The sequence below is a fragment of the Poecile atricapillus genome, chromosome Z (genome assembly GCF_030490865.1).
Source record: "Poecile atricapillus isolate bPoeAtr1 chromosome Z, bPoeAtr1.hap1, whole genome shotgun sequence".
NCBI classification, from domain to species: domain Eukaryota; kingdom Metazoa; phylum Chordata; class Aves; order Passeriformes; family Paridae; genus Poecile; species Poecile atricapillus.
In genome coordinates, this window is record NC_081289.1 from 84,790,031 (window position 1) to 84,815,922 (window position 25,892).

The 25,892-nt window shown below is 41.2% G+C and overlaps 1 protein-coding gene across 1 annotated transcript in view; it reads right to left on the reverse strand.

The window, feature by feature from the left end:
* Positions 1-15,314, reverse strand: part of RORB (RAR related orphan receptor B) — a 128,224-nt gene extending 112,910 nt beyond the window's left edge. The window contains exon 1 of the mRNA XM_058825940.1: positions 14,865-15,314. Within this exon, the coding sequence (XP_058681923.1) occupies positions 14,865-14,871 (7 nt within the window). The 5' untranslated portion in view covers positions 14,872-15,314. The remainder of the gene's footprint in view (positions 1-14,864) is intronic.
* Positions 15,315-25,892: the final 10,578 nt, after the last annotated feature.

A 25,892-nucleotide genomic window follows, 5' to 3' on the forward strand; every position in this document is an offset into this window, starting at 1 on the left:
CACTGAAACAGCGCTTTGAAAAGGATACATCCACAGTCCAATCTCAGCCCTATTATTTAGTAAGAACCAGATTTAGTAACAACCCAGTTCTGCTCTCCCTGTGCTTTCCTGACTGCTGCTGTTAGTAATAACAAACTTCCTCAACTTTAGCTTCACTACCACACCATTTTAAATTGCAGACACGTTTATAATACACCTCACTGTCAAGGACCACAGCTTTCATGGGGTGGTAGAAGAAAAACAAAACAAAACCCAACCAAAACCTGAACTGTAAAATCTATTTCCTCCTCAGTAATGAAACAAAATTTGGTAATTTAAAACTTGAAAATATCAAAAATACTGCAAAAGCAAAAAGTCAAGTTGAAATTTGGCATTACATATTTTAATAAACACATTCTAGTAGATATTCTATGGGACACTAAGAAAAGCTTGTTCATACATATTTAAAAGAAGAAATAAAAATAAAAACTAAAGTAACTTTTCATCTTGACAGAAAAAAACTGTTTCAGAATGACAAGTTTAATCCTCGGCTCCACATAATATTAAAGAACAAGTTCATTTTTCAACTCAGTTTTCTATCTCTGAAACCTTACAAGTTTGTGATATGTCTGAATATGTCTAAACACTTTTGATAGAAAAGTCCTGGTAAACTGAAGATGTCCTAAGATCACTTATGAGATTTATGTAACAGAATAGAGACTCTCATGTTTCTGTATTTGTTTACTTATTGTAACACACAGGACTCTATTTTTTTTCAAAATTCTAATAATCCTGTCATTCCTGCTGTTCCCTTTTTGTATGTCTGGTTAGTTCCCCAGAATTTTCCTAAAATTCATGAATTCTGTAAGAGCAGAGTTAAATTCAGCATCTAACCACAAGAAATAAACTGAGATATTTTATGTATTCATTACATAATACTATGCTTTATTCACAAATCTTGCTTCAGAAGCAAACCTATTCTACCAAGTACAACAATTTAAAATTAATGGTAGACACAGAGACTGTACACAGATTACACATGAAGGTTCAACACCAGTTCAGTACTGACTGAGCAAAATAAAAATGCCATGGTGCTTGGTGGCCTTCATGAAGTAAGCTGGTGGTGTCAGTCCAGTCTTCAATGGACTTTGGTCATTAGAAAGGAAAATCAAACCCCACCAACAACACTAACTGGCACCCCTGTCATCACTGTCAGCAGCTAGGCCAAAGTTGTAGCAGCCACAGGAAAAGGGTCTTTCAAGGTCACTGTTGAGGCACAAGAGGGAGTGGCCTGAGAGAGCTCCGGGATCATGGGCAGTTCAGCTCCCTGACCTCCACCAGGCCTGCACCAAACACCACCAGCCTGACAAGGACTTTGAGCATCAGTCCCCCCATCTGTGCAAATATCTGCATGTCACAAATACCTTCAGGAACTTCTAAACTTCTGCAGGGTACAGAAGAGACAAGCTGGCACCTTCTTCAATTAAAGGATATAGTGTGTGCGAAGGCACTTCAGAATAAAATGCCTAGGAAACGCCTAGGAGTCCAGTTTAACTGACTGACAAAATTTCGTTGTACAAAAGGCTTCTGCTTGCTTTCCTTAATGTACAAGATGATGACCGTATCTGGAACAGAAGGAGAGCTGTCATCTGTCACATAGGTAGAAACCATCATGCAGAACAAAGCAAATTAAACAACCTTAACTCAGTATGCTTTCTTGGTTTTCTTGTATATGAATAGCTGCTAAATGCCACTACAGAAAGCACTAATGAGTATGTGTAGCTATGGATTACCCTGGCATGGAGACTCTTCTTCAATCTGCCTTTCTAATGACTCTAATGAACAGTGTGGAAGGATCATGTTCCAAGTTCACCTGTAACACCTCAATAGTTCAACACTTCTTCCTCTATTAAGTCTGCCAGTATGCCAGTTACAGAAGCAGGTATAATTAACAACCATGAAGACCCAGAAAGTATGAAATGTACTGAGAAGCAGTCAGTAATCAGAGAGCAGTGGATACGGGAAGTCAAATGAATGCAACACAAAAAAATCTAAATGGTTAACTGCAATAAAACCCCAAACCAATAAACATACGTGATAACAACTGATTAGCTCAAAGAGAAAAAATCTGATATACAGGATTGGAACATGACATTTTATTTTCACTTTTCAGTCTTCCTAAGAAACTACAAAAATACATAACTATTAAGGAAGGTTTGTATACTTGGATTTGCATACATGTCCTACTGTAAGTGTTTTGTTGAATTCACATCAAAGGGAAAATAACATCACTTAATTTTTAAGGGACTGTCCAACACATAAATGTATCAAAATACCACCTATCCCCTGACAAAATATGAAACATTTCTATACACACATCTAAAATCTAAAGCCTTTTCAGTCAACTTCCTGAGCAGCATGTAAAATATTAATTGTTTAGTGCTCCTTAATATATCAAGTCAGGATCTAAGCACACACAAAAATAGCCTTAATCCTTACATGAAATGTAACTCCAAAACAACTCGCATTATTCCTGACAGTAAACTAAGAGTTCATCCTTTGTTTTGGTTCCACAGTGAAGCATGCATAAAAATTGATTTAATAAAAAAAGACTTTTATGAAAAATCACAATACGCATTTAAAAACATTTGTTTCCTGAGATTAGTTTATGCTGCTCCTCATTTTTGCCCAAAAGATAATGCAGGTTAAGACTGGCTCAAAATCAGATGCATTCCTAAACGCTTCAGTAATAGCATAAGGACTCTGAGACAGATACCCTCCTCTAGCTCAACCGATCCCGCAAAAGGATGAAATAGATGTTAACGGATGACAGCTTGGCTCTCTGCCTGCTTTAGGCTTAGGACTTACAGAAAATTCCAGGAGGGATGTGGGAAGTCAAGAGATTTCATATAAATGTACCTCCTACACTTTCAGTGTGGTTTTCTGAAAATTGAGATATTTTTCTTTTTGGTCATGGAGAGTTCTGCAAGTGTTTGGTTCTGTAATAAGCTCTGTGGGGCTGCTATAGAAAGAAAAGTTAGTCCAGTGTATATACTTAAAAATCACCCTGATCTTGGAGAAGTGGAGAGCATTCTAAGACCATTCTCCACTTCTCTTTTTCTTCTGAATATGGAGAGAAGACCTAAAAATATTTTTTCTGTCTTACAAAAAATTATTATGCTGCAATCAGATAAAGGACACAGTATTTATTTATTTATTTATTCCTTTATTGCCATGTATTTCCACCATCTCCAAAAGCTAAAATCTATATAATAAATTGGTGTGTTTTTAAAAAAATAACCACAAAAAAGCAACAAAAACAATCACACAAAACAATCAAAAGCACTAACTAAACAACCCCCACAGCAAACAGATAACAACAACAAAAAAAACCCCAACCAAAAAAAAACCCAAACACCCCACTCCCAAAACCCCCACACTAACAGACTAACCAACCAAACAAACAAATAAACAAAAAAGCCCAACAAACAAATGGAAACATACCAGCATGTTATTTTACCAGTCAGGAAAAGGAGCAGGTGGTGGCAAGCAAGAATCAATAGGGAAGCAGAGATTCAACTCTCAAGCACCTTATCTATTCCCAAGAATAGATACAAGTATAAAACTGTAATAGAGGTACTGCAGGCAGATGTAACTTGGCCAAGATTTAACAACCTGCTTATTTCTTCATAGCAACATATCCCAAGCAAAGCGAAACAAAAGTAACAAAAGGTTGGAAAGAACAAAGTAACTCTCTGTAATACACAGGGATGTATGATGTATAGCTTAAGGAACCAATTACACATCTTCTAACAAGTGAATGAATTTCAGTTTCAAGTACTTTTCTGAGTGTACAGCTTTTCAACATAAGTGACTGAAAAAATTCAGAGAAAGAAAGAGGAACAGAAAAAAATAACAGAACGATAGGGAAAAAGAATCCAACCGAACCTAATTTGATTTGATCCAGAGTTTTAAAAGATCAGGATTGGATGTATTTTGCAAATGACATTTCAATTTCACAAATAAGTAACTTGGCTGAAGTGCAATGAATGCCAAGCTTGTACAGACAGCTTACATAACTGTATATGTGATGCTTCAACTTGCAGCATTCCTGAGTAGCGGAGCTCTGGATTTACACAGTGAAATGAATGGAAGTGGATGTCTTGGTGGAAGTTAGCATTTAGCTGAATAACAAATAATTTGAAGTCCCATAATAACAAATTTACATGCAACACCAAGTAACAGAAAGTAGCACAATGAATACATTCATATAGTATATTTGTTCTTTCCTTTATTTTATTCTCTTTTTCTGTTACTTACACTTTTTTTCTTTCTCATTTCCAACAGCGGGCCCACTGTAGTTAACTCCACCTGCAATGAGTGGAAATTGAAAAGTCCAGCACTTTGTAGTACAGGACTGTTCACATCAAAACCTTTTCCATCTGCTCACTCTTCTGTTTTATACTGCTCCTTTCCTTTACATTTCCACTTACTTCTCAAACATAATGCTATTTCAAAACAGCACCTTTTCTATTGTTTGTTGTTTATGCGAATTTACCATCCTTTTTTTCTACCCATTTTCCTTTGCTCCTGATTAAATTTCCTCTTGAAAGCACATATTTCTCTACATCAGTTATATGAAGCAGCAGGTACGATCTTTTTCTCCACAATTCTGTTGAAACCTGAAAATAGTTTGTTGCTAAAGGTCTTATTTAGTGTTGTTTTCATGGGACTTCCACTAGAGTTTGTAGGAATTGATGACTTAGAACACATCTTGGTCAATCAAATTTTTAAAAATAAATGCTGGAATTCTGGTAAAGGCAAATCAATGATAAACAAAGAAAGTGACTTTACAGCGGCACCTGAATTAGGATGGCACAAGTTCTCTCCCTTCTCATACGCTGAACTCAAAACTGATTAGTTCTCCCATTTTCTAAAAATCAGAGGGCTGTAAAAAAACACTGAGAACATATTATACCGTGATTTTTACATCAGACGTTCCAGCAAAGTCTATAGGGAATTCCATTTAAAATTAAAGATATACAGCTCTGCAGATACATTTCACTCACTTGATGTAATTTACAGTAGTATACATTTGCTTGAAATACTATCACAAATAAACAGTTTCTCAAAAAAAATCTTTGTGTGATTATCATTCCTTCCTTAAATATTAGAGCAAATATTGTATGCAATACCTTTCTTTCTGTCCTTTTAATATATTAATTATTAAATTATGCCTAAATTATGGAGATTACTAGATACTTTTGAAATTTCATCTGTAATACTGTAACAGCTGCTACAGCGCTGGTAATGCCTTTTTTCTCAAAAAGGTCTGAATAAGGAATTTATTTTCATAAGCATGTAGAATTGCTTTACAAATTGTAGTAGGACATGATGCTGACATTCTTCAAGCCATGGAATCATTTGTAGTGTAAATTACTCTCAATGGATGTTAATCAACCATATTTTACCTTCACCGACATCACTGTTTTAATCCTCCTCCTTATTCTAAGTACTCATGTGAGAGATTAGTAAAAGCTGAATTTTCCAGAATTGGCTATGGCTACAAGGAAAATAGTATTCTAAATAAAATACACAGATTTTTGAATGAGAAAATTCTGTAAAAGTCTGGCTAATGCTTTACTTTTCTCAATGCAACATTAATTTTAAGTGCTAATGTCCTGGTATTCTAGTAGGAATATCTAAGAAAATATTTTGGGTGCAGTATGGCATACATACTATCTATTGTTATGGATGGGTGGTGAGGTCATTGGCTCTCACAAATGATTTTGTGTGTTAAAGAGGTTTAAAGTTCTTTCAATATTGTTGAATACTGTTATATGAATATGAATATTGTTGAACTGTTGTTGTAGTTTGGCTTTGGACCCCTTTTTGTTCTCCCTTCAGTCCTCTCTTCTCCCATCCCTGTTGTCACCAGACAGCTCTGGTCAGTGTAGTCAGAGACGTGGGGTGTATGTGCCCCTTGCGGGACTCGGCCAAGGACAAATGAAGTGTGCCACTGGGAACCCTGGCACACCAACACCTCACCTCCAGCCACCTGTGAGGAGCTCTCCATCAATGGACAATGGAGGAGGGTCAACTGGCAGACTTCAGGAGGGTATATGTAAGGAAAATAGATACCCTCCATATTTTATATAGTATTATATTATATAAATATAGTATATATAAATATATTTATATAAATATAAATATAGTATTATATTATATATGTTATATATTCCCTCCATATTATATATATATCCATATATATATATATACCCAAGTATATAAGGAAAATATTAAAATATGTATTACTGCTCATAAATATTCATGTAGCTGATGTAATTCCCAGGTGTTTAAAAGGTGGAGCTTCTATTTTGTGAACGAGCCCCTGGCATCAAGCCGTGCTCCCAGCACTGCCCCTTGTGCTTTGTGTATTTTTATTTAGTTCTCAATAAAACTTTTATAACTCATTCCCGCTTGGGGTCTGAGTCATTTATAGCACTATGGTATAATATTTATTATAGGTTTCCGTACATTAAACAAAACAGTTAAGCTGGTGTTTCTTGTATCACTTTTCTATTTCCATATTTGTTTCTACAGAGAGTGGTTTGAGGCATTAAAAAGAGAAGTCTGGGTTGCTGAAAGACACTTCCAATGATCAGAACTTGTACAGTTTATATAATGCACTGAAAGAAAACATTAATAGGTTTAATACAACTTCCTAAACAAACAAAATTAATTTCTCATTGACCATCAGTGGAATTCTTTCCAAAAGAAAAGCTTCTTTTCTTCACAAAGATGAAAGCAACATGTGGCATTGTTACATGTTTTTAATACATGTCTTCTCTAATGCCATTACTTCTCTATGCCACTAGACTGTGCTGCATTTGTTTATATTTGTGCTGCCACTGCATTTGAGTATCTGGCTTCAGTTCTTGTACATGGTCTCTCCTTGCACTTCATTCCAGTTACTTTCAGTTCATTCCAATTAATTACCAAATAGAGTTCATTGTACAAATATTGTACAAAATCCCCCAAACAATGTGCACTGAAGTAAGCAATGCTTTTCATAGCCAGCTGCTGCTTCATTCTTCCTCCAGACAGACAAATATGAAAAGAAACAAGAGCACCTGCTTTCCTACTCAGCCAGGACCTGAAATGTAATATTTATTTTCATTTTTCCATCTTGTTTAGAAAAGCAAAATCAGTGCTGCACTGCTGACACACACAAATGATCAAGGAAAAATGTGCCAGCAGGGGAGTCTTAGGATCTCCAAAATGCACTTCTGTGGCAGGCTCTCAAATCAAAAAGCTGACTGGCAAAAATTTACCCTCACCTATTAAAACCAGATATATTTCCCAAGAAGGAAAGAGAAGACAACACACATTGCTGTCTCTAAACAGCATTTTTAATGAAAACATGGTCCTCAATTTTGTTAAAATCAGTTTTATACAGTTCACATACAATAAAATCACAACACTGTCCTTCTCCAAAAAGATCCTTGAAAATTATTTGCTCCATAGTTCTCAGACTTCTAGCTAACAGATACATGCCATCAACTTGTGGACTGAGTCTACAGCTTCAAAATACCTCTGAAACTAGTGTAAACTTTCAATGTGTAATGCACACATTGATAATATAATCTAACCTCTGCAAACTGTTCAAGTGCAGAAAGCCTAACACTCTTTACCTGCTGTTATAGTGGGAATAAGAATTTAAGACTTGCTTTTTTATAAGCAGCTTTATCTTTACTTTTTACAATTGAAGTTTATTTTAGGAGAACCATAATTTCACCTGAGACCAACAAAATATAATATGCTACCCACTTGACAGCTCATTATTTTGACAGCAGACTGAACTGCAATTTAAATTTTTTGCCTTCTTTTGATCTAACTATTTTTCCCCCATGAATGTCCTTATGCAAAATAAAAAAAAAAACCAAAAAAAAAAAAACCCAAAAAAACCCCACAAAACAAAGAGAAGAAATGAAAAAACACCAAAACCTGAAACTTGTAACAAATGGATTGTTTGTAAGAGTAAAGACATTTTTCCTCTTAAGGGTTGCTTCAGAGAGGGGAAAAAAATTAAATGTAATTGGAATGCATGTGTTTAGAAGTGTCACTCTGAAGGATAACTTCACTTATGAATACCACGGATTAAGGAAGCAGAAATACGACTCTTAAAAAGAGTAATTTTGTTATGGAAGAAGTTTGCTTGTTCAGGAAACCTAAGTGACCAGGGGTAATGAAAACAAGTCAGTTAAATGTGATATCACCTCAAGAATATCTGTAAGTAGACAGACTGTTTTACAGACTGACTTTGTAATAATCATCAAAATTACCCTTAAAATTATATTGCTTTTTAGCCATATTAAAATATTTATTACCCTATGTAGCATATTCATTCATAAATATATTACAAATGTATGTGTTTTCCTAATCTTTACTTAAAGATTGATTTGGCCACTATTTAGTAGCAACAGCACAGTAATGAGCATAAGCACAACAATTAAACAAAGCAGTTTATTGGTAACTGGCAAGAGAACAATGTTTTTGAACACTTTTTCTATGTCAGCCTCTGCAGAGAAAACATGTAGCGTATTTACAAACACTTCTTTCCAGCAAATATTTATATAGCAAACAGCTGTATTCAAACTGAAGAGTAGCAGACAGTAAGGAGTGGAAGATGATTTTACAGAAATTTCAGAGCAAGAAGACTTTTTAAAATTTGGCATGCTTCTTATGATGTTGATTCCCTGTGGCCTTTATAATCATTCATGCTGCTTACAATCTCAAATCATTGGTTTCCAAGGGACACGGAACAAGCAGTCTTAAATTCAGCTTGCCTTATTTCTGTGAATAGTCCCATAAAATCTAACTGAACTACTCACATATACAAGGCCCATGACAACTCTTTATAAATGAGTTTGTCTGTCAAGCAAACATAATTACTTGATGTTTACTCTTTAATAAGTATGTGGTTTTAAATGGTCATGATCCAGATAAACACAAGATTTAAAAAAATTATTGCATTTTTGTGCAGCAGTAAAAGTAAAAAGATCCTCCATAAAAATTGTGTACATGCATTTTAATTGGCAATTCATCAAAATAATTCACAATTAACAGCAAAGTAACAACATTTATGTCAAGCTAAATTAGCGCATATACTTGTAGCAGAGGCAGAAACAGCTGTTACTCTGTTTGCATAAACTTCCAGCAGAATGTGTCTGGCAAAGTTAAGCACGAACATTTCTGCTTCATAAAAAATAGTTCCAAGACTGCAAAGATGCAGAGGGCCAAATGTCTCATTAATAGGACCACTCAAGTGAGTAAGCATTGTTCAGTCAAACAAGGACCAGGCCATCACAGCTGTACTGTATTCTCAATCCTGTGCATAAATTAGAGTTTTTAATGTGCTCCTGAAACCAATATTAGAAACAAACAGGGAAATGGCACAATCCAAAAGGCACCTTCTGTCTGCCACCCCCAGTGACACTGTGTGATGTCTTATTCTCCAAGCTGCACTGCAGACTTTGCCAGACTGCATACAGAATCGGAAGAAAAAACAACATTGAACTTTTTTAAACACAGAGCACAAAGAACAACATTTTGACATCTACAGCTAGTCTATGAAAGTCATTATGGAAAGCCCCAACTGTGCTAAATGCACAAAGCTGTCAAAATTACTGTTTAAAGAAACTGATTTTAAATTCAAATGCATCAGTTTTTTAAAATTTACACTTTGATTTAAGTTGCTATAACAGGCTTATTACTAAGCTCAACAGCAAGTGAGAACTTAGAACTGTAAAACAATGTACAGCCACTAACACACTACTGTTATCTCGTGATTATGCAGCAATGCTCAGACTTTCTTATCTTTTTCTTTTTAACTATTTCCCTTTTGTTCTGTGGAACAACTATTATATTTAGCCCAATTTACCATAAATGTAACACCTGTGATTTTCATTATTAAAAGCAAAATTGACAGGGTTATGGGATGAAAGGGCAGGGTATGGACTACAAAAGGGCTAGTTAACATAAGCCATTATACTGCTGCACTGATAAAGCTCATTTATATTCACCAGATGATTAGTTCAATCAATATTTACTCCTGTGTGCATCTTCAGCTACAAAGCATACAATCTTCTGCAGACGTTAATTTCTGGGAATTCACTGCACTGCTTGAGAGGTAGTAATTTCTTGGATAACTTGGGAATCTTTCACCCCTTCGAATTTATTTTCCTGTATCAGGTAACCAATGTGCACACCATGGCAGACCCTGGGTCCTGAAACTGTTTAATAAAACTCAGTACTGTTAAAGGTATACCTTAGCCACATGTTTCTGAGGACGCAAACGTCATTCTGATATACAGAAATACCTTCCACAGCGCCCTAAAGACTTTCCACACATTATCACAAGTACATTTTAAACAGGAATTATGACTTCCAGAACTCGTCTACTTGGGACTTTTTTTCTTCCTGATAGATTTACTCCTCAAATGCCAAAAATATTTTTTTAATAAAAAAGCACAATTTAAATGACCTCTACTACTGTACTGTCAAATTAGAAAAATCATACCAACTTATTGCTTGTGACTGGATTTGTAAAAGGCTAACAGTGGAAGTCATATATTTTCTATACCACAAAAGAGAAATTATTCCCAGTCAATGAATGTGGTATTTTTGTAGTTTTTAAATTAACTGTCAGCAGACTTCCATCTATAAAAAACAAATGTAACTTAAAAAATAAATAAATTATATTATGAAAAAAATCTTATATCTATATGATATTAAATCTTATAGTTATCTATTGATAAACCTTCATTATGTATTCTCCTCTGACCCCCAATACTGTAACATATTACAGTTAAAGATAAAAGGAAGAGAACATATGGAATGTAAGTATGATCCAATGCAAAGTAGAACTATAGCTGAGGTACAAATGGGCTCATGCTTTCTCCCTTACTTTGCTCATTTTAGAGAGGTGCCACTGTTTACTGACTATACACATCTGTATTTTTTGTTACATGACACAGTTTATTACAGGCTCATGATTTTCAAAGCATTTACTGACATTTATTAAAATTTACCTGCAAACATCTAACACCAGAAACTTGTGCTTTATCACGTATCAAGGAGTCCCAATGAAGTCAAATAACGTTATTCAATTAAGGAGTCACTAGATGCACTGTGAGGACAAATTGGCTTTACAGTTTTGGTAGGGTAAGGTCCTAAGTCCTTTCTTTAAATAGTCAATGCAATTGATGCGTTTTAGATTATTAATGTTACATATTAAAAATAGAGATGTATTTACTTTTTCCGGAATAAACTGAAAAACAATTTTCCTTAATGAGTCTATAAAGATTCCCTGCACTCATCCCCTCAATTAAGAAGAACTTCAAAGTTAGCCAGTCTATTTGTATATGTTACTTAATAAGCTTGCTTAGAAATACTGCAGATAGAATTTGTTTGATCACTTTTCTAATTCCTTACAAACATTTCAGTCATACCAAGAAATACAGTAACTACATAACATCATGTAACATGCGTCACTGCTCAGTCCTCACACCAACAAGAAAACACTACACAGAAAACCCTCCTAAAATACTTGGCTTCAGGGGTTTGTGGTGCTCCTTTTCTTTAAAACATAACAGAAAAAGCTTTTAATAAGATTTTCAACTAAAAGTTAAAATATTACTTTTGTAATAAGTGGAGTACTTGGTTACTAATGTCACTTTCACAATTCAAAGAGTTAAAATCACAAAACTGACTTTAGTATGTTTTGTGTATGAGTAGCATGTTCCCAGAGTAAAAATAGCTATTTTGACACTATTTTTTTGCCACAGACAACCCTCCACATTTGTGTAACAGCTGCATTATACACAGAATTGACTAACTTTTAATAGCTTTAAACTTTACAAATCATTTTAGTAAGAAATAAACTACAAGGACGAATTTTTCAGTTAAATAGCACAATCATTTTAGTGCATTTTCTGTACTCTTTTTCTAAAAAATACACAGGTTCATATTCTATGTTCTTAACTCCCTCACAGGATGTTGTCAGGAGTGGGACAGAAGGAAGGAAGACTGATGAACACTCACTGTGAATTTCTTTTATACCTATGTTTGCCTCTATAAAATACTGGTATAAAAGTCATCAACCTCAAAAAGCTCCATTTTCCGAGGGAAGTATATGGACCTACCCTAACAACAAATGCTCAGTTGTACATTGTTCTGCTTTAAGTCAGTATGGCTACGTCTGCTTAAAGGGATTGAAATCAAGGTTTGAAGTGCAGAAAATTATTATTTTGGATAGAACATCACCAACAGCTGAAAATGTTAGCTTGGCTTCCTTGGGATGGGATGACTGACAGTCTGTGGGGCTGTCCAGTGATTTGGGATTCAGCAGGCGCTGAACTTAATAGAAGCTGGTTATTTTCAGGAACTTTTTGGCCTCCATCTCCAATGTGGAGCAGTAATGAACCACAGCAGCCCCTGCACATCCCAGGCATGTTGTGCTAACTGCGTCAACTGCAGTTTGGAAGGATCACAGCTCAGCTGGGAAAGTTTGGGGGAACAGATCACATGTTCAAGACTGAGCGCTTCCTCCTTCAAACCTTTCAAATACAGTTGAAAACAACTACCTCTAGAAGAAGGCTCTCAGCTCTCTAAAAGCACAGATTCATGGGAGCTCACAATCTGTGAACTGTGACACTCATCTATTTCTGTTATTTTGAAAGCCACAGCAGACAGATGCTCAATTAATGTGTAACATTCGCTTTTAATTGAGGCAGTGTGAAGCACTGCTCTTGCCTCAACACACACCTGTTGTAAACCTTCACTTTACTGACCTACCTCTTGCACATCAGCTCCGAACAAGGATGAAAGCTGCCTGTTTGTTTTTCTCCTCCATCCATCCCAGCCCTTATTTCCCCACCTGTAAGTTCCCTATTGAGTAATGATAAATACAGTGCAAATACTAATTTGCATTCTAGGGGCAGAGCTGCACCTCCTCACAGTAGCTGACAGCACACCTAAAGGGGCAGCAGAGAGAGCCGGGGCAGATCCCACAAGAGATGCTGCCAGATGTGCAGCAAGATCTACCTCCCTCTCCCTTGCCCAGCGCAGTTAGACCACCCTCTGCCTTGTTCAGAAGGAAAGCATCTGAGGAGAGGGAGGACACTTCTCTTCACCCTTGCACAGCCCATCCATCCCAGGGCAGGGGATGAGAGGTGTGGGAGAAATGGTTTCTGTGGATGAACTGCCCACAAGAAGGGGCGTTGGGGCTCCTGACCAGGGGTCACTGGATGGACACGTTTTGAAAAACAACCCGAGACAATGACTGACTGGCTTTATTCAAATTGGAGGTGTTCTGCTGCGCAGAAAAAGAAAGAATGAAAAACCCAAACAAAACCAAAACCCACAAAAAACGATACTCAAACAAACAGAAAACTTCCAAACCAAGCTGCAACGGGGCCACTTTACAGAACTGAGTGTTTTCCCTCTCTTTCCTGTTGCTTTAAAAAAAACAAAAAACACCGTTTAGCAGGTTCTTGCCAGATGCCCCACAACCAACACCCTAACAAAGAAAGATGGGGGAAAAGAAGGTCTTTTTAAGCTGATCTGTGCAAATATCATAGTTACAATTCCTTTAAAGCGAATTACACACGTGTGGTTTTGCAGTGTGCTAACACATGCTGTTACAGGAGCTGGCATCGAACAAGCTGAAATTCTAGCTAGAAGTTCTTCCTAGTCTGTGTGTGTGTGTGTGTGTGTGTGTGTCCCGTCCTTAAATGGAAGATCAAGAAATCTGCATGCAGTGTCGCTGTCAACCCCCAGCGCGTCCCACTCCCCATAAACCCTTCTCCTCCGTTCTAATACCCTGGTAGAGAATACTTTTCTGTCCCTTTTACCAAGCCATGGATGAGGCAAGCAACCGCTCTGCCAAACTGGGTGATAAAGGGCAGTGTGGAAGATGCGGGGCGAGGGAGCGGGGGCCCCGCGGATGCCTACGGCTGGCAGGGGCTGTTCCTGCTCCGGCGTCAGTGTTCGCCTGGCCCGGAGATGGGGCGCAAGGGGCGTCTGGTCCTGGGAGACGCGGAAAGAAAACATTCCCACGTCCTCCGCAGCGCTCCACACCCACTTGGGTGCCCGGCGCGCCCAAGTGGGTGCACGCAGCCCCTCTGCAGCCCCACCGGACCAGCAGCTCTCCCTGCCTGAGGCGTCCCGTCGGTGACGATACTCTGTTCTCCAGCGGGACCCTCACCCGGTGCTGCTGCAAACCCTGCGGGAGTCTCTCACCGCCCTCCACGACAGGGCTGCGCAGCAAGCACAGGCTCGGGGGCCCGAAGAGACCTGCGGGCACGGGACTCCCGGCCAGCGCAACCCTTACCGCCCAATTAGCAACCCAGCTAGGGAATGGGGGCGACGTGCCGCTTGGGGAACAAAGTCCAGATAACTTTTGGGGAGAAACGGAGAGCCGCTCTCCGCGCTGGCGGGGACCCGGGACCGAGGGGTAGCGGGTTCTGCCGCACGGGACACCTGCCGCGCCCCGCGGGGCAGCTGCGGGTGGGGACCTCACGGCACAGACACTGCCGAGCACCTGAGACTCCCTCCTGCCTGTCCGCCACGGGCCAGGGCGGCGCCGGGCTTCCCGGGACAGGTAGGCGAGGGGTGTCCGCCCACCATCTGCCGCGGAAGGCTCCTCGCTCTGGGTCGCGGCCCCCGCGGGTGCAGGATGCACACGGTCAGCAGCCACGCCGGCGGGCGGGCACGACTCATCAACTTTCTTCCCCCAGACCCTCTCCCCTAATACGAAACCTCTTCTCCAGCCCGTTCCCCAGCAGCGTTCCCAAAAGAGAGCCGTCCCCCGGTCCGCTTACCTCGCATGGTGTTGGTTCCCCGCTCCGCGCAGTCATGAAGCTAGGAGCCCAGGAACCGCACCGCACAAATCCCGTCTCAACACCCGCGAAGGTGGCAGCCGCTGCAGCTCTGCTCCGCCGGGAAAACCATACCTCCGGGGCGGCTCCGCGGGGCGCGGCTCCGCGGGCTCCCCGCCGCCGGGCGCGCTGCTCCGGGGCGGCCGCCCCGCGACTGCCCGCGGCGGAGCCTCTGCGGCGGGGCCGGGCGTGCGAGGGGCTGAGCAGTGGAGGAGGAGGAAAGGAGTTACGTTAGAAAAAAACAGGAAAAACACGCGGAGGCAGAAGAGAGGGGGGTGCCGCGTGGATGGCAGAGCATGTGCGCTTTCACATGACAACGGCGCCCCTCAGCAGCTCCCCGGTGCGGATTTCCACTGCGCAGCCACAGCAACGCACAGAGCAAAAATGAGACCCAGTGAGAAAGCGGCAAAGGGGCTTATAGCGGGGGGTGGGCGGCGCCGCCGCCGCTGCCGCCCCGCCCGCTGTCAGCGCCGCCGCCAATCGCCGCGGCCCGCCCGGCTCCGCCGCCGCGGGTGGCCCCGAGTGCCGCCGCCCGGCCCAGCCCGGCCCGGCCCGGCCGTGAGGGCTCCGCGGGCTCGGCGCCGCTGCTCACCGTGCTCGGGGCTGCCCCGCCGGCCGGGCTGCTCTGGGCGGGGAGCTGCGGGCATGGGGCCGGCGTGCAGGGCTCTGGAGCCTGCGGAGAAGGGCAGCGGGAGCAGAGAGTCGCCCCGTGTGGCGCTGCTAGCGAGGAGGCGGTGTCTCCGGGGGGAAAGGCGAAAGCGCACGTTCACCACGGTGTGACCGTCATCGGGAAACTGCATTTTCCGACGGGAATGGGAAAGTTTGGTGGTGAGTCATTTTCTCATTAAAGAGTGAATCTGGACGTCGAAAGCAATTTGTTTTCCGGTGCAGATGGTTCTGCAGAAACCGGTGTGTTCTGCGGCCGGCAGGATTTTCACGACTCACAACCCTCCCTCTGATTAACTGATAGACAAACCGACGTTCGTCCCCGACAAAAAAAACAAGAACTCAAACAACCCCTCCAAACAAACAAAAGAAACAAAAAAGGCAACAAAACCCACCCGAACAAACAAAAATACTACGGGATCTTTTCAATTACTGGTTTGTTTTGGTTTTTTTCTTGTATGATAGATCATGGAACACAACCGGATCTCAGGCATCTTTTGAAAAAGTCCCTGCTACCACGGTTTACAGTTCTTAGCGCCAAGCTTAAAAGGAGAAAGCCTCTGATTTGACTAAAATGTATCCGTACAAAGTTACTATATCGACCTCATACATATTTGATAAATATTTGATATTGTTAAATTAAACATGGGCATACCAAAATAGGTTTATTTGTCACTACATGAATTATCTGACTAAGTTCTATTAGGTCTGTTTTGCAAGAGATCATAGGTATGATCCCTTTTGGTGTCTTAAGGTTTATTATAGGAAAGATACAAAGTGAAGTGCCCACTGTTAGTTAAAACTGTCAAAGGTTTTTTCTTGGGGAGCCATGTTACAGGGTTTAGAGGAAGCAGTTCTTATGGTTAGCCTCTTTTAAACACCTGTTTGAATTGCAACTGACGAAGACACGAAAGAGTCAACTCTGTCAGTATTGAAAACATCTAGATTTACTTGACCATGGTGAATTTGAACTGCATTCGTTGTAGGTTCAGTTAAAAAAAAAAAAAAAAAAAAAGAAAAAAAAAGAGAATTCTTAATTCCTATGATACTACTAGATAGGATTTGTATTCTTGACCATTGTATTTATGCAATTTATATACTGCATGCAAAGTTGTTAATACTCATGTGGGATCTCATCCAGAAACTTTTACCAATTAATTGGCTTTTAGTCCACTTATATCAGCACACCTTTCAGCAACAGTTATGTTGCTCTCCGTCTTTTCACTTCACAAGACCTGGAATTTACAGTGGCATGTTTTCTTTTTAATTGGGGTTTTAGCAGATGTGGTTGGTGGCAGTTAGGCTTGCCTCCAGGATTCTCTTCTATGGATTTTCCCACAAACCATCTCTTCAATCTGTTCCTCATGTTCAAAAGCTTCTGAGGTAATTGCAACAAAACAACTCTTACACATCACTTTGCAAAGCATGTTAGGAAGTCTCATCTCATAGTAGGTATAATTTGCCTGGTATCTAATATGGAATTTAGTGAACAGGGCTTACGGCTCTTACAAAAGCGACTAGGAGAGATGGCAGACATTCCATCTACACATTGTATTGGAACCAGAACATTTTTTTTTCCCTACTGGAGATTCACCTGCAGCAGGAACAAAAGACAGGTGAATCTCAGGAGAAGGCACATGCTCTCTTTTCATATTGTCAAGACATCCTGTTCTTGGTTATGCCAATGTGATTTTTAGATTTAACTGTTTTCAAGCTGCATCTTAACACCAAAGAAAAGTTTATTAGGTAAATAACTAGCTATCTACTTGGTGTGCAGTGCATTCAAAATACCTTATGCTATTACGGTATTACAAATACTACCTTTATGTGGTATTTGTGTGGTGCTTTTTGATAATGGAGAAAAAAAATCTCATTCTTCTTGCTTAACTTGATTTTGATAAAAAGCTTGTCAAAATTTTATTTATTTATTTATTTATTTATTTATTTATTTATTTATTTTTCCTTATAAAGCCCACATAATTTGACCCCTGGAATTCATTTGCATTTGTCACTACCATATGGAGTGGCAATTTTATGTATCCATTTTCAGAAGCCCTTTTAGGTTATTCATCTTTCTTTTTCTAATATAGTATGTGTACAATGATGTCTGAGATAGCTTCTTCACTAGCTAGAGCAAGTTGGTAAATTTGTTGGTTTTTTTTTAATATTTAGGATGAAATATTGTCTGCTAGGTACTAGTAATGGTAGTGAAAGAATTAGACAGTATAAACACGTGTGAACTTCAGTGACAGCCAGACAAGTTATCAATGCTTTATTTAAAAACACAGGACTGCTTGAAACTGTTTTATTTTGAAGCAGGTAAACAACACGCAAGAAAGCCACATGATCTGAAGTCATACAGAAATTTATAGAATATTTAAAAACTGAACAGATATCTTCAATAGTTAAATAAACTGAGTAGTACAGTTTAGCCCACAATTCTTGAAAGATGTTAGTTATCCTAGGTTTCAAAGAGAGCCTTTTCAGGTTTTTCTCATTTAAGGTGAGTGCTTCAGAGAAGAAGTTTAGAAAACATCAGAGAAATAGAGTTAAAATAGAACAAATAATTTGTTTTGCTTCAAAATATAAACAAATGTTTTATGGCTAAAGAACAATATTATTGCTATTATATTTTCACTGCAAAATAACAATGAGGAATTGCTTTTCAGAATATTTGCTTGCATTACCACCTTCCCAAGGCTCTTTGGATCGCCATCTACTTAGACAGTATTTAAGACCACCTACTTTTATCCTTTTAATAATTTGCAATATGTTCATTAGAGCTGTAGCAAGTTATGCCTTATTTAGTTGTGTCATTAAAAAGTACTGAATGAATAGTCAAAACATACTGTATCAGGCAAGACCCATTTCATTCCCCTGGATATCAATGGCTAATTTCTCTTGGCATGAAAAGAAGCCAGATGCACCCCATAGTCACAATTTATTTCTTAGGTTCAATAGGAGTAGCATCGGTCACAATTTTCTTCGTCTCATCTGTCTCTAGCTTCATTAACAGACATTCATAACTTCATGTAAGTAATAAGAAAGATTTTCTAATTTTTTATTTTATGACTTGTGCACAAAGTTATTGACAGACTCAGGAATATGAGCTTCTCTCACATGTTCTTCACTTTAGCTTAACTTTCTGAAATTCTTTTTATCTTGTTATGCTGCCTGCAGTTTGAAAATATGCACATGCACTATATTGTCTTTGTTTCCTATAAAGACTTAAAACCATTATGCAATTTCAAACTATTTCCACAGAATATTATTTAATTAAAAACTGTGCATTTTCTTCCAAATGAGTAAAATTATTTTAAAAGCAGCCCTAGAAATCCTGACACAATAAGAAACAACATGTAGCAATTAAAAAAATTATAATTATGCCAATTTAGTTTTAGAAGCTTAGAATATAATGTATTAGGATAGCCAGAAACTTGAAAAAATAAAATGAAAAACCATCTTGATATTTTCCTCTGTCTTGTGAAATAAAAAGCAATCCGTAGCCATCAATAAGGAATCTCAACTTCTGTAAATACTTCATGACATCTATTTAATTCTGTATGTTCTTCCCTGACTTAATGGCAGAGATTGTATTGTGACTTCCTCTGCTTTACAGGCAGTGTCAATCACTGGATCATGTTATAAAATATCCCAATTAAACACAGCTTGGAACAGGAATGCATACTAGCTGAGATACTAGATACCATCATCACCTCACCCCCCAACAGAATGTTCAGCACCTGAAAAAACTGTCTGTTAAGGATACAATTGCTGCTTTAAATTTAGAACACCAAAGCCTTGAAATTATATTTTGGATTTTAAAACCTAGCTAAGGAAGGAGCTAAATTTGCCAGTAGTACCTGTGCCCAAGTAACCTGGAGTTGGCTCTGGAGAAAGTACAGCATATTTGAATATTGATTGAGAGAGGAGGCAGTAGTGAAAGACTGTCCTACAGCAAAAAGCCTGCCAGGAGGCAGTGACCTCCCAGGATTTGTGTCCACGTTCTCCATTCTTGGAAGAAGGTCCAAGGTTTCCTAAGTTGTTTTGAGGCAATCCAAGACCAAGAACGGGCTTCAATGAAGGAGACAGAAAGATAAGAGTTGCAAGGAATATGTGGGCCAAATAAAGTGCTGTAGGAAAGAACGGTGAGGCAGAAGACCTGCCTTCAGATCAGTGCTTCAAATCCTCCTGGCAGCATCTGAGGTACTAGAGATTATAGGAATGAGTCTCTGCGCATCTTCAAATTTATATGGCTCTCATGAAGTATTTTAAAGTTTAACTGTGAGAAGGTATATATTTTTTTTTTTTTCTTTTTAAATGGATACTGACCCTCCAGATAAACATTCATTTGGCCTCATGGAAACAGTCTGATTTTCCCAAGTTTTAATGCTATTTCACTGGAAAAATACAAACCCCGAATACAGTTATTTTATTCATCAGGAAAATAAGTAATTTTCTGGTGGAATCTCAGTATTCCTATTCTTACATATGCTCTGCAGTTTTACATTTTAAAATCAAAGAAGTTCAAAACTTTTATTCTAAATTCTTCTTCATTGTATGCAAAATAGATTACTATTATTTCTGAGCTAATATCTGTTTAGAAAATTGTAGTATTTAGCATACCACGACTGTTTACACAGTTTTTAAAACTGATCCTTTGCTATGTGTAGCATGTAAAAGCATATGCATATTAGTAATTCTCTTCCAAAAGAGATAAAATAAAGGCAAACAGGAATATTGTGTATTCATTTAAAAACAAAGCATCACTGAAACTGGAATCTTGTATAATATATAATATTTAAATATAACAATATTTAAATATAACAATATTTAAATAATATAATATAATAATAATAAATAATAGGAAAATGAAACAGAAAAATTTAGAGGGTCTAATATTTTGGACTTTATAGGGACTATGAAGCATATTGACTGAGTAATCCATAACCTTCTCTTGATTATTCAGTTATTTATTTTTATGTCACAACTAGTTAGTAGTACCTGCAGAACAAGGATAGGCTGGTAGTAAAAGGCTAATTTGGACTAAGCAATTTTAAAACGGCTGTATTCCATGGTTTTGAACTGAAAAATGTGCATTTATTTCAGATTTTCCCTCAATCGAGAAATATTTAAGTTTCAATATGTTGCCCTTCTTTCAGCGTTGGTTTTCTGCTTTAGACTTATCTCAAGTGTGCATCCACTGCTACACGCCACAGCTTTCGATGTAGCCCTCCCTCCCTCCCTCCCTCCCTCCCTCCTCCCTCCCTCCCTCCCTCCCTCCCTCCCTCCCTCCCTCCCTCCCTCCCTCCCTCCCTCCCTCCCTCCCTCCCTCCCTCCCTCCCTCCCTCCCTCCCTCCCTCCCTCCCTCCCTCCCTCCCTCCCTCCCTCCCTCCCTCCCTCCCTCCCTCCCTCCCTCCCTCCCTCCCTCCCTCCCTCCCTCCCTCCCTCCCTCCCTCCCTCCCTCCCTCCCTCCCTCCCTCCCTCCCTCCCTCCCTCCCTCCCTTCCTTCCTTCCTTCCTTCCTTCCTTCCTTCCTTCCTTCCTTCCTTCCTTCCTTCCTTCCTTCCTTCCTTCCTTCCTTCCTTCCTTCCTTCCTTCCTTCCTTCCTTCCTTCCTTCCTTCCTTCCTTCCTTCCTTCCTTCCTTCCTTCCGCACTTCCTTCCTTCCTTCCGCCACTTCCTTCCGCCACTTCCTTCCGCCACTTCCTTCCGCCACTTCCTTCCGCCACTTCCTTCCGCCACTTCCTTCCGCCACTTCCTTCCGCCACTTCCTTCCTTCCTTCCTTCCTTCCTTCCTTCCTTCCTTCCTTCCTTCCTTCCTTCCTTCCTTCCTTCCGCCACTTCCTTCCGCCACTTCCTTCCTTCCTTCCTTCCTTCCTTCCTTCCTTCCTTCCTTCCTTCCTTCCTTCCTTCCTTCCTTCCTTCCTTCCTTCCTTCCTTCCTTCCTTCCTTCCTTCCTTCCTTCCTTCCTTCCTTCCTTCCTTCCTTCCTTCCTTCCTTCCTTCCTTCCTTCCTTCCTTCCTTCCTTCCTTCCTTCCTTCCTTCCTTCCTTCCTTCCTTCCTTCCTTCCTTCCTTCCTTCCTTCCTTCCTTCCTTCCTTCCTTCCTTCCTTCCTTCCTTCCTTCCTTCCTTCCTTCCTTCCTTCCTTCCTTCCGCCACTTCCTTCCTTCCGCCACTTCCTTCCTTCCTTCCTTCCTTCCTTCCTTCCTTCCTTCCTTCCTTCCGCCACTTCCTTCCTTCCTTCCTTCCTTCCTTCCTTCCTTCCTTCCTTCCTTCCTTCCTTCCTTCCTTCTTCCTTCCTTCCTTCCTTCCTTCCTTCCTTCCTTCCTTCCTTCCTTCCTTCCTTCCTTCCTTCTTCCTTCCTTCCTTCCTTCCTTCCTTCCTTCCTTCCTTCCTTCCTTCCTTCCTTCCTTCCTTCCTTCCTTCCTTCCTTCCTTCCTTCCTTCCGCCACTTCCTTCCTTCTTTCCTTCCTTCCGCCACTTCCTTCCTTCCTTCCGCCACTTCCTTCCTTCCTTCCTTCCTTCCTTCCTTCCTTCCTTCCTTCCTTCCTTCCTTCCTTCCTTCCTTCCTTCCTTCCTTCCTTCCTTCCTTCCTTCCTTCCTTCCTTCCTTCCTTCCTTCCTTCCTTCCTTCCTTCCGCCACTTCCGCCACTTCCGCCACTTCCGCCACTTCCGCCACTTCCGCCACTTCCGCCACTTCCGCCACTTCCACCACTTCCTTCCGCCACTTCCTTCCTTCCTTCCGCCACTTCCTTCCGCCACTTCCTTCCGCCACTTCCTTCCGCCACTTCCTTCCGCCACTTCCTTCCGCACTTCCTTCCGCCACTTCCTTCCGCCACTTCCTTCCTTCCGCCACTTCCTTCCGCCACTTCCTTCCGCCACTTCCTTCCTTCCTTCCGCCACTTCCTTCCTTCCTTCCGCCACTTCCTTCCTTCCGCCACTTCCTTCCTTCCGCCACTTCCTTCCTTCCGCCACTTCCTTCCTTCCTTCCTTCCTTCCTTCCTTCCTTCCCTTCCTTCCTTCCTTCCTTCCTTCCTTCCTTCCTTCCTTCCTTCCTTCCTTCCTTCCTTCCTTCCTTCCTTCCTTCCTTCCTTCCTTCCTTCCTTCCTTCCTTCCTTCCTTCCTTCCTTCCTTCCTTCCTTCCTTCCTTCCTTCCTTCCTTCCTTCCGCCACTTCCTTCCGCCACTTCCTTCCGCCACTTCCTTCCTTCCTTCCTTCCGCCACTTCCTTCCTTCCTTCCGCCACTTCCTTCCTTCCTTCCGCCACTTCCTTCCGCCACTTCCTTCCGCCACTTCCTTCCGCCACTTCCTTCCTTCCTTCCGCCACTTCCTTCCTTCCTTCCGCCACTTCCTTCCGCCACTTCCTTCCGCCACTTCCTTCCGCCACTTCCTTCCTTCCGCCACTTCCTTCCGCCACTTCCTTCCGCCACTTCCTTCCTTCCGCCACTTCCTTCCTTCCTTCCTTCCTTCCTTCCTTCCTTCCTTCCTTCCTTCCTTCCTTCCTTCCTTCCTTCCTTCCTTCCTTCCTTCCTTCCTTCCTTCCTTCCTTCCTTCCTTCCTTCCTTCCTTCCTTCCTTCCTTCCTTCCTTCCTTCCTTCCTTCCTTCCTTCCTTCCTTCCTTCCTTCCTTCCTTCCTTCCTTCCTTCCTTCCTTCCGCCACTTCCTTCCTTCCGCCACTTCCTTCCTTCCGCCACTTCCTTCCTTCCGCCACTTCCTTCCTTCCGCCACTTCCTTCCGCCACTTCCTTCCGCCACTTCCTTCCGCCACTTCCTTCGCCACTTCCTTCCGCCACTTCCTTCCGCCACTTCCTTCCGCCACTTCCTTCCGCCACTTCCTTCCTTCCTTCCTTCCTTCCTTCCTTCCTTCCTTCCTTCCTTCCTTCCTTCCTTCCTTCCTTCCTTCCTTCCTTCCTTCCTTCCTTCCTTCCTTCCTTCCTTCCTTCCTTCCTTCCTTCCTTCCTTCCTTCCTTCCTTCCTTCCTTCCTTCCTTCCTTCCTTCCTTCCTTCCTTCCTTCCTTCCTTCCTTCCTTCCTTCCTTCCTTCCGCCACTTCCTTCCTTCCGCCACTTCCTTCCTTCCTTCCGCCACTTACTTCCTTCCTTCCTTCCTTCCTTCCTTCCTTCCTTCCTTCCTTCCTTCCTTCCTTCCTTCCTTCCTTCCTTCCTTCCTTCCTTCCTTCCTTCCTTCCTTCCTTCCTTCCTTCCTTCCTTCCTTCCTTCCTTCCTTCCTTCCTTCCTTCCTTCCTTCCTTCCTTCCTTCCTTCCTTCCTTCCTTCCTTCCTTCCTTCCTTCCTTCCTTCCTTCCTTCCTTCCTTCCTTCCTTCCTTCCTTCCTTCCGCCACTTCCTTCCTTCCTTCCGCCACTTCCTTCCTTCCTTCCTTCCGCCACTTCCTTCCTTCCTTCCTTCCGCCACTTCCTTCCTTCCTTCCGCCACTTCCTTCCTTCCTTCCTTCCTTCCGCCACTTCCTTCCTTCCTTCCGCCACTTCCTTCCTTCCTTCCGCCACTTCCTTCCTTCCTTCCGCCACTTCCTTCCTTCCTTCCGCCACTTCCTTCCTTCCTTCCGCCACTTCCTTCCGCCACTTCCTTCCGCCACTTCCTTCCGCCACTTCCTTCCGCCACTTCCTTCCGCCACTTCCTTCCTTCCTTCCTTCCTTCCTTCCTTCCTTCCTTCCTTCCTTCCTTCCTTCCTTCCTTCCTTCCTTCCTTCCTTCCTTCCTTCCTTCCTTCCTTCCTTCCTTCCTTCCTTCCTTCCTTCCTTCCTTCCTTCCTTCCTTCCTTCCTTCCTTCCTTCCTTCCTTCCTTCCTTCCTTCCTTCCTTCCTTCCTTCCTTCCTTCCTTCCTTCCTCCCTTCCTCCCTTCCTCCCTCCCTCCCTCCCTCCCTCCCTCCCTCCCTCCCTCCCTCCCTCCCTCCCTCCCTCCCTCCCTCCCTCCCTCCCTCCCTCCCTCCCTCCCTCCCTCCCTCCCTCCCTCCCTCCCTCCCTCCCTCCCTCCCTCCCTTCCCCACTTCCTGACTTTATTCCTTCCTGACTTCCTTCCTTCCTGACTTCCTTCCTGACTTCCTTCCTGACTTCCTTCCTGACTTCCTTCCTTCCTTCCTTCCTTCCTTCCTGACTTTCTTCCTTCCTGACTTCCTTCCTTCCTTCCTTCCTTCCTGACTTCCTTCCTTCCTGACTTCCTTCCTGACTTTCTTCCTTCCTGACTTCCTGACTTCCTTCCTTCCTGACTTCCTTCCTGACTTCCTTCCTTCCTGACTTCCTTCCTGACTTCCTGCCTTCCTGCCTTCCTGCCTGCCTTCCTGCCTGCCTTCCTGCCTTCCTGCATTCCTGCCTTCCTTCCTTCCTGCCTCCCTCCCGCCCTCCCTCCCTGCCACCTGCCTGCCTTCCTGCCTCTCCTGTTTTCATAGTAAAAAATAAAATTGCTTTCAGTGTAGGCAGCTTTAAAATTGATATCCTTAAATAAATTTATTTTCAAATAGTTGGAAAAAAATATACTTAAACACAAACAATCGGGCCAGGAATATTCAAAGTGCCTACTGTTGGCCTAGTTTTTGAAACAGATAAGAATAAAGTCAGGTTTTTGAAAATACACATACTAAAAAGCTGTTTTTTTTTTATTTGTTAAAAAATATTTTTGAAGAGAATAAAAGACTTTACAGATTGCTTACCCATATTTTTGGCATGATACATATACAGGCCAGTGCAAAGCAAACAAGATAGTTACCTCAGATAATGAAAACCATCTCCAAAGCAGAAATTACTGTCAATGCTCCCCTTTCATTTAAAAGAGCTCTTTCTCTTATAAAGCTATTAGCACCACTTTAATTTATGCAGTTAATTTTTCCATCCAGTTCATAGGCCAATCCCAAGAGGGAAAAGATGGCCCCAGCTCTATCCCTTATATAAGGCAAGCAGATTTTGCAAGTCTTGATCTGAGAAAGTAGTAATGCAAATACTTTGGATTAAACATGTGGTTATGTGCTTCTTTTGAATTAGAATCTGTGTCAGAATGCTTATTTAGCTACAATTTTGATATTAAGAAAGTCTTCTTTTGTTCGCTGACATAATACAGAAAGTGGCATTGGTTTGAATGTTCCTTTTGTTTTATACATTTATGGTAAGATACATTGAATATACAATATTTGTATGAGAGACATAAATTAGCTAATAAACATTTTGTGTCTTATTTCCAGAATTATTTTTGCAATGCCTATTGTGATCAGATATGACAGACCAAGAGAAAACTTCTGGATACAGTGATGCAAAAACTCTGGACCACTCATACTTGTGAACAGATGCATATGGATGAGT